A 13,716-nucleotide genomic window follows, 5' to 3' on the forward strand; every position below is an offset into this window, starting at 1 on the left:
TCCCACTGGGGAAGGTCGAGTAAGTGGGCATCCGACCTCCATTTGCTCTGCCTTGTTCACCAAAGTGGGGGGATCCGGTGGGCCAGGCAGGACAGTGGGCTCTAGCAGGTTTGGAATAGCAGCTTTGCTTTGGGGCAAAACGGGCTGTGTGGGTTTTGCGGGGAGAAGCCAGGCACTCGTATTGCTAAAGCTCCCTGGGCGATTTGACTGTACAGCCAAACGCTTCCCAAATTTGTGCATCCAAATCACTGAGATTTGCCTTAAAATGCAGATTTGATTTTAACAGGCTTGGGGAGGAGCTGAGAGTCTGCATTTCTAACAAGCTCCCAGGTGATGCTGAGGCTATTGGCGGGGGCCAGGCTTTGGGGAAGGATGCATAGCGTTTCTATGGTTTTTTACTAGAGAACAAGGTGAATTCAATACAGTCAATGCTATTTCATTGCAGACATTTATCTTTTAAGACTAAAACACAAAGCTGCAAGTTGTGTTAAAAGATGCTCAGTGGCGAATGCTAAATGGCCACCCTGAGATTACTAACGTGGAGCCTGACTTGATGAGTCCACGTCTAGCTTAGTCCCACATGGGCTAGTATAGGCCGTTACTAAAGATGTGTGCGAAATGGGCAGCCAGGGGAATAACTGACAGGGGTCCCTTGCTGGCTGCTCCAGGCCTCTGAGGTGCTTCCTGGCATGCACACTTCTGCCTCTACTGGCCTTTTTTCTTTTCTGACCCTGTTGATTCATCCTATTCAGTCACCATTTCCTAATTTCTGTGTGAAAGCATTCGAGCTGCGGAAGCTCCTCTGGAGGTACAGAAGGACACAAGTGCCGCCGCCTTCCCTCACTGCTCCGTGCAGGGCTGAGCGGCCGCTGTTGTGTAGGGCTCCTCTGTCCACTGTATTATCTACTCTTCTACCCTGGGGTTATGAGAGAGCCAGAAGTACCCCTCCTCCCATAGAGGACTATGGAGGGCGGGAGACTGGTCCCAGGGGTTGAATTACAATGCAGGGTAAGTCGGGGATTCCCAGGGTTTGCTTTTCAGGTTAGGTTTTAAGTCTAAATATATCTCTTTAAGTCACACTCTCAAGACTTAATGGAATCATAAGCCTGAGACAATAATTTCACAGGACACGAGGGGACTCCCCACACCCCTCTTGTCTATGAATATAAATGATGTTCCTGTCTCCTGCACAAGGGTGGAACACGAGAAGGCTCTGCCCAGGCCCAGACCCCACGATTATCAGGCTAGGCTGAATAAGAACATTGCCACAAGACGTCCTTCCCCATAGAAGCTGGTCTCCAGGAGATGACAGCAGGGCAAAGGGGACACAAGTGACAATGGTGATATGCTGATCAGTGAGGGAGCAGCGGGAAGAAACACTTACCCGAAAGAGATTTTGGAATGGTCAGCAGACTTTCATGCACCAAGGGGTCATCAGCTGCATTAACCAGCATGAGAGGCACAGAAATCTGCAATAAGGAAATAAAGCAGAATTGAAGTATCGATTCCCTTTATGCGAGCCCACAGAGTCACAGCTCAAATTCCCTACCGGACATGTCTTTGAAGCAAAGGGAAGACGGTCACTGCTCAGTTTGCTGAAGAGCTGGGTTCAGGCCCCTTGTGTTCCCTGACAGTGGCAGGAGATCGCACTGCAGCTATGGGACAGCCCTGGCAGGCGTGTGCAGGAGCAAAGCTCCGGGTCCTCAGTGACCCACGTGCTCTGATGGAGCGACCGTAAGTACTCAACAGGGCTCACCGGCAAAATTCTGATGATCCTCACCGTGTTTCAGGTTAGCCACACCTTTCAGAAAAATGACTTTACAAAGAGTTGTGTATGTATTCATTCAGTTTATATTGTGGGGAGAAAAGATGGAGTGTGCTCCACTCCAGAGAAAGGCGGCTTTCTAGAGGAGTCTGAAGGTCGGAAAGAGGAGTAGCCTGGTGGATATGGGGGAGTGCTTAGCAGGGTTGCAGTCAACATCCATCTCAGCAGAAGAGCCACTAGTCTCCTTTTTCATTGTAGTGGAGACGGTGCTGATGGAGAACTTGGATATAAACGAACAGCCGTGCCCAGGTAGTGTAATGACTGGTTGTGCTGACCAGGACGTCTCTGACATTAGCTCTAGACAGCTCAAGGATTCTGTAATGGCTTAGAGGAAGACACCAAAAGCTGGGTGATGATGCTAAACCAGGAGGGGTGGCCGATATGACAGATGGCAGACCGCAATTCACAATTATCTGCTTTAGCTGGGGGATTGTGGGCCAAACCCACAGGTGGACATTGACAGGGATAAGTGGGAAGTCCTGTGTTGGAGTAAAAAGAGCAATTGTGCAAAGACAGAATGAGGGAGATTGGTTTGGTGGTGGTTCAGGTAAAAAACACATGGGCGTTATGGTTGGCCGCAAACTTAATATACACACAGTTTATTGCAACTGCTGAAAACTCCATCCATGTAAACCAGACTACTTTGTCAACTGACATGTTTCTCATCATGTTGATACAGAAACGCATCCATCATACTCTGTTCTCGCCAGATCATGGCAGGAATTTGAGTTCAGTCCTAGGCACCACACTAACAAAAGACACAATGGCCAAAAAAGGGGTCCAGGCTTGTAAGAAACCTACACGGATCTCTGAGGAACCACGGTGGGAACGAGGCAGGACTCCACCATCAAAGGAAGACCGAAAAGAACGGGTGTTGCAGCAACTTTAAGGACTTTGCCGTAAACAGACACAGGAGCAGCCTGGTCCTGCACTGCGCTCAGGGGCAGCTGGGGATTAATCCACGGAGCTCACAGAGGGACAGAGCTTGGTTCAGTAATCAACCCAAGTCAACGACTAGAGTGGTTTGAGCCAGACTCTGGCTGAACTTCCAGCAGGGGAGTTCCGGAGGGATGCCTGTGATGCCGTGTGCGAAGCTGGGTGGGGAGGGACACTAACTCCGAGATGCTGCCACCTCTCAGTCGGTGCTGCCACTCACCCTGTGCAGGTACCTCATGCAGCTCTCCTCCTCGTAGTATTCCTTCAGGGAGTTATAGCCATGGAACTTCCTGGGAGACGCATGGAAAAGGACAAAGCAATGCTTGTGGTAAGATTGGAATGCAGAGTTGGTTTTATTACTGCTCCAGTTCCCACACTAACTCTCAGATCAGTAGAGTGTACACAGGCACCAGAGTTAGGGCTTATGAGCACTGGCTTTGGCATCTTGGTTCAAATCCTGGCTCTGCGACTTATTGGCTGTGTGACCTTAGGCAAAGCGTTTAACCTCTCTGACCTTCTCCTCTGTAAAACTGAACTAAGGACAGAAACTTCCTTAACAGCACTGTGAGATTTATGACATTAAAGTGCGTACAAGCATGGTGACTGACCCAGAGTAACTACTCAATGTGTTATTTACAGTAATTACTAGCAGACGTGAGGTCTTTTGAGGTAGTATAAAACCACATGTCACTGCAGACACTGTGAAATGGAAATTCAAAGGCGTTTCTAGAACTTTCAACAGAATTCTTCCTGGCAGAGTAACCCGGACCACCGTGAACTGGAATGAAATATGCATCAAACAACAGAAATGAGACAGGGATTCAAAGTTACCCATTCTGTCCACCCCCGGAGCAGTCGTCAGAGATAAGCTGACGTTTCACACAAGCTCCAGTGCCCCGTGTCTAAGTCCGGCAGCCTTGCTCTGCCCTGCGCTCAGAGGCCTGTGCCCTTCCACCCGGGGCTCCGACACCAGCAGTCCACCCCAGGCCGGAGGAGCTCTCAAAGCCTCGTTTCACAGACTAGAGGCTCTGGTTTCTGAACGGTGGGTTTTTCTATTCTGCCTGGGGTCTTTAACATGTCCTGCCTACCCCGAAGCTGTGGATCTCCCCCACTACCAGGCCCCGTGGGCATCGCTGTCTGGGAAGGACCCAGAAAGCTCAGGCTGGACTATGAGGGCCACTCGATAGGGAGGAGGCCGAGGGCAGAGACCATCTCTAGGACATTGGTCTTCACGAGATCAGCCCCTTTGTGGCCTCGGCCGCCAGGAAAGCACTGTGACCCTCCAGTATGACTGGGGACGGCTTTGTGAGCAGGCTGCCCAAATGCGACGACCACGAACACTGCTACCCGCGGGCACTGAAAACGGAAGAGCTTTAGGGAGCACTGAAGAACGTTCTCTTCTGGGCTTACAAAGATTCAGAAGATGAATGGGAAATTTAAATGGCTGTTTTTTTTCCTCATTAGACACCACAATAAAGTCACATGCCCCAGCTTAAGTGAGGATGGGTAACATTCATTCTCCCCTTCTGAGCATACCAGCAATTTCCTAGTTTCCTTTTCCTTTGAGTAACTGCTAGCAGGCATATTTCAGTTACTTGGTGTAAGAAAGCTACTAAAATCACATAGGAAGGTAAGTATAGATCCGCAGCCTCAGTCAATATCTGCCTACCTACTGGATGGACACTAGCTTGCTTTAGACCATGCCTAACGGTGTCAAATGATAGTTAAATAAAAAGGATGATGTTTTTAAAGAGGAAGATGAGTTCAGAGATCAACTTTACCTTTTCCAAATAAGGGTAACCTCAATCAGAAACTATTGGTATCAGGAAAGAGGACACTGTCAGGGTCTTGACCTGGGCCTGGAGGGGCCAGGCATGGACAGGGTAAACGAGTGAAGTGGGCGGGGTTTGGGTATTACACTCAGAGGGGAGTCTTCACACCCCCAAAGAAAGAGACTCTGGCCATTTTTCCTGCCACACACAGCCCTGTTGGTCTATTTTCTGTTTTACCTTTTTTTATTTTTTGGTGAGGAAGATTGTCCCTGAGCTAACATCTGTGCCAATATTCCTCTATTTTGCACGTGGGATGCCGCCACAGCATGGCTTGATGAGCCATGTGTAGGTCCACGCCTGGGATCCGAACCTACAAACCCTGGGCCACCGAAGTGGAGCGTGTGGACCCAACCACTATGCTACTGGGCCAGCCCCTGTTTTTTACTTTTGATAGAGATACAGGCAGGTACAAGAAATACTTCCTTTTCCTTTACTCCACTGCAAATGCAGATTACGTGGCCCTTGCCCTCTGCCCCGACGTCAAGCCACAACAGGTAGGGAGGGCTGTGGACAGCTCGGGCGTGCACCCCCCAGGGCCCCAGTTCAAGCTCGTTATGTCACACAGGGATGCAGAACAAGTGGTCTGATCCTCTTCCTATTTTCTAAGAGAAACTAGAAATTTGGATTTTTCTCTGAAATCTTCAAGTTTTTGAACACTGGACACTTATTCAAAGAAAAAAAAGTCCTTAACACTGAAGTGCATGGAGGAACACCCTCATGCTGGGCAGTGCCAGCCCTCGGCCCCCTGCCTGGCCCCTGCCCGGGCACGGGCACACCTCATCACGTTGTCATCAATCTGCATCAGGGAGGTCGCCGTGTAGAGGCGGCTCAGGTCCGTGTCCTCCAGGCTCTGGGGCTTCTTCACGTGGTCTCCAAAAAGAGCTTGCCTAGAACGAGACATGCAGGCAAACCGAGAATAAAGCAGACGGCAAAGCAAATCACCACGTCGTACACCTGAAGTATCTTACACTTCTGTCAGTTATGCCTCAACAAAGCCGAAAGATTTTTTTTTAATTTAAAAAGCAGACAATGAACCACAGCTGAGCCAGCTTCCTCGCCCAGAGGCAGCCGGGAGAGAGCGTCTGACGAGGCATCTGCGGGTAAGTTAGAAACGGACCCCTCGGCCTTCAGAATGCCCTGGGGACGAGCTGCACTGTTGACTTTGGAAGGACTGAAGAAAGATGAACGTCCAGACCTTATGTTCCTTATCTTCATGGGCAGCCACACAAACTAAAGACTGGGTTTGAGCCGAGGAGAAGATTACAGAACTTTCACCGCAGGAGGGCTCTGTGGGGAGTGGCGGGCCGTTGGCCCAACAGTGAGGGGCCTCCCTCCAAAGCTGTGGGGCCTCATCTTTGCACGGGTGTTGACACTGCCCCCTTTGGCAGAACCTCTTTCCCCTATGAGCCGTTTCTGTCACTTAACCCATTGAGCATTTGAGCAAATCGAGGGCTCTCCAACATGTTGGCTAAAAAGCTAACGCACACTCAGGAGAATTATCATTTCTGTCAAGAAGAAGGTCCATCTGGAGAGGGTGACAATGGGGGGGGATGTCAAAATGAGCGCGCTTAGGCTCCCATTCTCCGCCAGAGCTCAGCCACACGGCTGGAGGAGGACTGAGTCCACCTTAAGGTTTGGCCCAAAGCGGGGGAAAAAGTCACTATGGAACCTGAGTGTTCTGGGATCCGTTCACAACCTCTCCCGAAAAAGAGGAACAGATTTCTTTAATAATTTATTTTTTTTCAAAAGATTATTAGGAAGATCCTATCCCTTTGGGAGAGAACTTACAATTTAAAGTGTCTGTATTATGCAGTGCCGCATGTCAGTTATATCTCAATAGAAGTGGAAAAAAAAAAGTGGACAGTGCTGATGAAAAACAAAATAGTGTCCCTAAATTTTCTAGATGTTTGGCTTTCTGTGGTAAATTTAAAGAATGTAAATATACTTAAAGCACATTCAGAAGACTCTCCCAATTTTTATGAATTACATGATGGACCTTCCAGACTAATTAATTAGTGGCAAGAGTGGGCCCTGTAGCAGAACAAACGTCCCCTGGGAGGAGCCACCTTCCCTTCCAGAGGTGCGGAGAGGCGGACAGAGGGCTGGGCCTTGGCGTCAGAGTCACTCCCGACTCAGGGCCCAGCAGACAACTGATGCTCAAACACCACAAGCTGAAAGGAAACAGTTTACGTCCAGCCAGCATGGGGGACACGGTCTGTCTCTGTCCTCCACCCAGCCAACATGAGGACCTGAGGACGTGCTGGGCGGCCTGGCGGCACCAGCCCTCCCTGGGCACCACGTGAACCCCGCCCACAGGAAGCCCAATCTGGGGTGTGTGGTCGGGCCGGGAAGTACCACATTTTCTTTTAACCAAGGAGAAAAAGAGAGTAAGAAACTGATCATTCAGTCAGATTGCTTTTCCTAGGATGGCGTAAAAAAAACCCTAAAGCTGTATTTTTTGAGGGCCCGTTATGTGCCAGGCTCTGGGGGAAATCAAAGAAGCCCCAGCCCTCCAGCGCTTGACAGTTTAGTTCAAGACGCAGGATTCACACAGCGGCAGCAACGGGAAAACAACTGGCGGGTGGAAGAGTCGGCTTCATGGGGGAGGACTGAGATGGGCCTGAAAGGATGGGGTGGGTTTGGACAAGCAGAGATGATGGGAAGGGCATTCTTACAAGGGCACAGCGTGGGAGAGGCCGGGGGGCTCTGAGTGACCCTGTCCAGCGGGAGGGGAGGAGCAGGGGAGGAGGGAGAGATGACGATGACGTGGTTGTCATTGTCAATGATAACCAAGGGGAAGAAATCCTCAGTGACGTTTACCGGGTCCTACAGCACGTCAGGCACGCTCTGTCAGGGGCCAGCCCACTCGGGGATCCCGAGGGAGAGGCAGGACGAGCAAGGGGGACTTTGCGGACGCAGCGCTTCGTTCCGGCGGCTGGACTGTGTCAAACTGCTGCGTGGTCAGAGCCCTAGGAGCCAGCAGAGCACGAATCCTGATCCGTGAGCACAAACGCGGCCGAAGGAGAAAGGCTCCTAAGCAGCGACCAGCTGCCCTCAGGGCTGCTCTAACTCGGGGAGGAATGGTGTAGAGCGGGCTTCTTGTCTTGGATTCATGGGGAATTATGACAGCAGAAAGCGATGCGGTGAACTTGGTGGCTCGGGACAAGGTGGCCACCATGGAATCGGCACCACCCCTGTCCTTTTTTTTTTGCCCTGGAGAAACAGGATTCTGGAATAAGCAGAGAGGAGCTGTCTGCCGGGAGAGGGAAGGGGCGTACCTGTGCGAGAGGATGATCTTCTTCATGTTGTCCGCCATGAGGAAGTTGTAGAAACGCCGGCACTGATCCCACTGCATGAAGGTCTTCTGGGCCCTGGGGGAAGCACAGCCCAAGTGAGGGGACCGCGGCCGGGAGGGGACGTGGCGGGCGCAGGCCGGGAGCCGAGGCCCTCGCCCCTGGGGAAGGTGCCTGCCCGGAGAGCACCAGCTCCCTCCGTGGGCACAGGGCCTTGGACGCGGGACTCAAACGATCTGCGGAGAAACCGCTGGTCACCACAGCCCTGCTGACCGCGAGACCCCACGGAGAAACCTCTGTAGGGCCCGAGGCTTCGTGGGTGACACTCCTGACACCCCGTTCCCCACTTCTCTCAGTCACAGACCCTGCTAGAACCTGCCAGAACCAAAGCCGGCTTCAACTGTCATTCGAACACCTCCCACCCTGAAAGCAAGGTTTCCTGGGTTAATAACAGGAGAGGGTAGGGGAAGGGTGGGTGGGCCAAGCTACAGTGCAGGAAAAATCTAAAAAAAATTCTTTTCTTGCTGTTTGAGAGGGAAAGGGAAATCACACAATTGGAGCTTCCTTTGATTAGCCAGGAACGTGTAAGGGGGAGGAATGGAGGGAGAGCTAGGGAGGAGACACGCCCGTCTGGGCACAGTGGAGGGGCTGGTCTTGAGTCCTTCTGCCTCCACAGCCAGGGCGTGTGGCGGGCACGAGCTAGGCCTGCCTGACTTGAGGTCACCATGAACCCCCCAGCAGTGGCACTAGGCAGGTAATAACATCCCCGTTTCCAGATCAGGAGACCAAGGACTCAGAGAGGTCAAGGGACCGGCCCTGGGTCACACAGAACAGTGAGTGTGGCTGAAGTCTGGGCCAGGCCTGCTCGGCTCCAGAGCCCGTGTTTGGCCGCCACCCAGCACGGCGGGAGGAGACGGCACGGCCAGCCTTCTCGACGGCCTCTGCAGCAGGCTGCCCCATCCTCATGTCAAGGGAACAAACACCAACGGCTAATTCCCACCACTCCGCCCACGCTAACCCTCCTGCTGGTTTCTGGGTCTCGAGGCCTGATGCATGCTGGGAATGGGTCTGATGTCACCAGTCCCGCACAGAATCCATCGATTTCACACTCTAGATGGCAGGAGAGGAGACTGGGTGGTTCACAGGCAGCTCTTAAAACTAGTTTCTGAAAGCAATTTCCCCAAAGCTGCCACACTTCAAATTTGGAATGGCAACTGTTTCCCATAATATTATGGTTAAAAAACAAGAGCCGGTGGGGAGTTAAAAGACAAAGGGTGTGTGGATTTCATGGGCTGTGCCATGCTCATGAGACACGGGCTGAAGCTCAGAGTGTACACTAACATCCCCTTCAAAGGTCAAAAGGCCATGCTATAAACGCACAGGGGGCCTCCCCAAAGCGGCAGGAAGAGGACAGGCCAGAGCACCGTGGGTGGGACCCCAGCTAAGGGGGCCCTGTGGACACTTGCCTCTCAGTCTGAGGGAGGCAGGAGGGGGCTGGCCAGTCAGTGAACCACACCTGCTGCCTCGGGCGGCGCCCGTCCTCTGACCCGTGATCCCCAGGCTGCCCCTTCCCCAGGGGGCCAACGGTCTTGGGATCCCAGCTGTCTCTCGCCCTCATCCATTTCTCCCTTTGCTGACCTCCCGACTGTTTTTGTTAGCGTCCCCTTCATATTAGAGGGAGTGCAGAGGTGGGGAAGGGAGGAGGTGCTGACCACAAACTTAAGATATGAGAGGATGCTCCAGCACTGCAGAAGATTCTCAACTGAATAACTCCACAGGTGCCACTTGCTGAAAGGCTCCAGGGATCCACAGAGCCCAGGGCTCGAAGAAGGGCAGGGACAAGGATGCTGGGGCCAATGTTTCACCCAGTCAGTACTGGCTAACACTGATTCCCAGTATCTTTGGTAACTTTATATTGATTTAATAAGACTTAATCAACATCAACGTGTGATAAAAACATTCCTTCCATTTATTTTAAAAAGCCCTGATTTCTTCAATTCCAACAATAACCTGAAAAGAAATCAAAGAGAGGGGAACCTATAGACTAAAGGAAACTTAGGAGACAAATCAGTAAATGCAGTGTGGGCATTATGTGGATCCTGATTCAAATAAGCCAGCTGTGAAAACACTTCTGAGACAATCAAAGAGATCTGAACACTAGACTGGAAATGGGGTATTCGGGAATTATTGTTAATTTTTCGGGTGTGATAATGGTATTGTGGTTATGTTTAAGAAAAAGTCCTTAGAGTCTTTTAGTGCTACCGAGTGAAATATTTACAGACGATACGATGTCTGCGATTTGCTTTAAAATAATCCAGTTTACGGGAGAGGGGTGAGTGGATGTGGTGTAAAGGAACAAGAGTGGCTTAGAGTTAGTTAAGAATTGTTGAAGCTGGTGGTGGGTGCATGGGGGGTTCAACATCCTACTCTTTCTATTTTATATATGTCTAAAATTTTCCATAATAATGAAGAAGGAGGAAGAGAAAGAAAGAAGATAGAAAATCATTACGGATCATGAGCTACTGAAAATCATTTGCCCTGCTGGGCAGAATCAAAGATCAAAGAGATACAGACAAGGGGCCGGCCCGGTGGCGCAGCGGTTAAGTTTGCACGTTCCGCTTCTCGGCGGCCCGGGGTTCGCTGGTTCGGATCCCGGGTGCAGACATGGCACTGCTTGGCAGCCATGCTGTGGTAGGTGTCCCACGTATAAACTAGAGGAAGATGGGCACGGATGTTAGCTCAGAGCCAGGCTTCCTCAGCAAAAAGAGGAGGACTGGCAGTAGTTAGCTGAGAGCTAATCTTCCTCCAAAAAAAAAAAAAAACAAAAAAAACCCCAAAGAGATAGAGACAAGAGTCAAAATCAGTATTAACTGGTTGATTTCAAGCCTCAACCACCATCCTCAGGGATGGTAAAGAGACCAGCAGGTTATCGGGACCTCTCTACACATAGCCTCATCAGGACCCTCACTCATGCAGCTCCCATCAAGCCAAACTCCAATTTATCTGCCCTCTTCTTGCAGTGGGAGGGAGGAGACAGGACCAGGCTAGTGTGGCAAACGAGCCTTGGGGCTGGCGATGGGATGAGGGTCTAACAAGATGTCCAGGCCACCGGGCTGGCAAGAGTTAGAGCAAGGATTTGAACTATGGCCCATCTGACGCCACCAGGTAGTTTGCCAGACTCTGCACAAGCCACTTCACCTCTCCAAGCCTCGGTTTCCTCATCTGTCAAATTAGAGCATTGAACTAGAGAATCCATTTGCACACCCAGATTGCTCCATGGCTCAAGCATCTAGACAGTTCTATCACAGAGGTGACAGAGGCCACCCTGGGGAACCTTGGTGGTGTTTTCATTGCTTCTGCTAATGGTAGATGGAATTTGGTAGACAGGGGTGGTAAGCAGAGAGCTGGCCAACTAGTGGTGTCAAGACTGGGTCTGAACCCTGGCCTCGGCTGAAGAGCCCTGAAGGCTGGCAGGCTCCTGGGCTAGATGGAGCATGCATCTTATAAGAATGAGGAGAATGTCTGCCTGGAAACTAGATGACTCAACCAAGAGGGTTTAAAGAGAAAGGTGAAAGTGGTAGGGAGGGAACACGCAGATGAAAAGGAGACAACATGGCAGACAGGCTTCAAGTATGACAGGGTGATGAGAATAGCAGAGTCACGAGGGCAAATGGGCAAGAAGGGGAGGGAAAGATGACATTTACAGCTGCAGGTATCAGTATGGCACTGGGCAGAGCACACCCAAGGCGAACTTGACTCAGGATTGTGCACAGATCTCAGAGGGATCGGTGAGATTTGCTGAGAGGGGAGCAGGAGTGGAAGGAACCCTGTGATGGATACTGGGTGGCTGTTCAAAATAAGAAAAGTTTTCAGAAAGAGAAGCAGAAAAGTGCTATATGGCAAGAAAACACAGACCTGCATTGAGTCCAAAGTCCAAGGTGGAAAAACTGTGGAGAATGTTTGGGTAAGATCTGCCAGATCAGATGGAAGAAATGAATTTTACACTTCTTGATGCAAACCACAAAATGGGCACCCAAGCCGGGGTACTTCCCCCAAAACCAGCTTGGCTTCACTGGGAGTCTTATTCCAGAACCATCTGTATGGACTTTTAAAGAACTTTATCCATCCACCTACCTACTTAACTATTGTCAAAACAAATAAAGTTCTTTTAAAACGTTTACTTCTAATCAATGTAACATTAAATAATAAGACATTATCCATACTGGTTTCCCAGCCATCGGCTGGTGAGGGATTTCTCTTTGAACGGTTAAAAGAATTTTAAAAGGTGTTGTGGAAGGAGATGGATTTTTAAACCACTTAGAAGAGGGTTCAGATACAGGTGTCTACAATTATGTTTGGGGCCATCAATTAGGCAAGGAAGAGCTGAGCCAACCATTTTACCCTGATGGGCGACTGATGAGAGAAAGCTCAACTTTCCAACTCGTACTTTGCAAAACGAGTGGACCAAGCATTGATGAAAAGGAATTGAAGTTGGGAGAGAATGAACTGGGGAAAGAATGCATTTAACGCCCAAAAGAATTAAATTCTCCTGGCTCAAATAAATTACATCTCAGAGTGCTGAGAGACTGTGAGAAGAGCCCAACAGCTTTCCTGTGGTCTTTGAGAAAATATGGAGGATGAGAATGAGAGAGTGCTTCTGTGAGATTGGGATGGGCACATATGACTCATATCCCAAAAGGGGAAAGAAGGCAGGGGTCCTGCAAATTAAGACTGGTGATGAATTTATGGGATGTGGAGCTAGGCAGTATGAAAAAATACCTTGAAAGCAATATGCTAATGAAACTTTAAAATTAAACTGCATTAAGAATTTTCCCAGAATGCGACGACACCGATGTAAGAAAACTACTTTTACTTGTGGAGGGAGGCGGTTCCCTTCCAGGCTTGCCCAGGTACTATCTTTTTTTTTTAAATTGTGGTATAAAACACATACCATAAAATTTACCATCTCAACCATTTTTAAGTATACATCTCAGTAGTGTTAAGTATATTCACATTGCTGTGTGTAAGAGATCTCCAGAACTTTTTCATTTTACAAATCTGAAACTCTATACCCACTAAAGTACAACTGCCCATCTCTCCCTCCCTACAATCATATTTTCACATAGTGGCCTTCCGCTCTACTTTTTTTTTTTTTAACATATTTTATTTTATTTTTATGTATTTATTTTTGAGGAAGATTAGCCCTGAGCTAACATCTGCTGCCAATCCTCCTCTTTTTGCTGAGGAACACTGGCCCTGAGCTAACATTCGTGCCCATCTTCCTCTACTTTATATGTGGGACGCCTACCACAGCATGGCTTGCCAAGCGGTGCCATGTCCACACCCAGGATCTGAACCAGTGAACTCTGGGCCGCCGAAGCGGATGTGCGAACTTAACTGCTGCACCACTGGGCTGGCCCCCTCTCTACTTTTAATATACACAATCTGTCATGTTACGCATTTTCTTGATTTTTAAAGATAAAAGCTGCTTTGTCTTCCACTAAATTTGAGAGTGATAATTTACAACTCTCCCTCATGCTGGACATGTGGGTTACTTCTAACTTGGCCCTACAAGACAGTCGTACTGCAGTGGGAGCAAAGCCAGGACCAGCCTTGAACAGAGTGGCCTCTGAGAGGACGGACCCAGGCAGAGGGCTCCGAGCTAGCAGGTGGTTCAGGGGCAGGGCCGACCTCCAGGGAGGTCATTACTTCCAGCTAGTTCAGCTTGAGATTGCAAGTGAAAGAAAACCTCCCCTCTGCCTGGCCGGGGAGTGGGCCCCAATCCCTCGTGCCTGCCCGGCTGGGCTTTGTGGCCACATGGGGCAGGGAG

The 13,716-nt window shown here is 50.0% G+C and overlaps 1 protein-coding gene across 2 annotated transcripts in view; it reads right to left on the reverse strand.

Moving 5' to 3' along the window:
• Positions 1–13,716, reverse strand: part of ABHD2 (abhydrolase domain containing 2, acylglycerol lipase) — a 96,312-nt gene that overhangs the window by 5,912 nt on the left and 76,684 nt on the right. For both annotated transcript variants that reach the window (XR_011539639.1, XM_008525427.2), the window contains exons 7-10: positions 7,872–7,964; positions 5,370–5,480; positions 2,982–3,051; positions 1,385–1,469 (exon numbers count right to left, since the gene is read on the reverse strand). Coding sequence is in view for 1 of the 2 variants with exons in the window: in XM_008525427.2 (XP_008523649.1) it covers positions 1,385–1,469; positions 2,982–3,051; positions 5,370–5,480; positions 7,872–7,964 (359 nt within the window). In the remaining variant the exon portion in view is untranslated. The remainder of the gene's footprint in view (positions 1–1,384; positions 1,470–2,981; positions 3,052–5,369; positions 5,481–7,871; positions 7,965–13,716) is intronic.

This window comes from Equus przewalskii, chromosome 1, assembly GCF_037783145.1.
Source record: "Equus przewalskii isolate Varuska chromosome 1, EquPr2, whole genome shotgun sequence".
Classification (NCBI taxonomy): domain Eukaryota; kingdom Metazoa; phylum Chordata; class Mammalia; order Perissodactyla; family Equidae; genus Equus; species Equus przewalskii.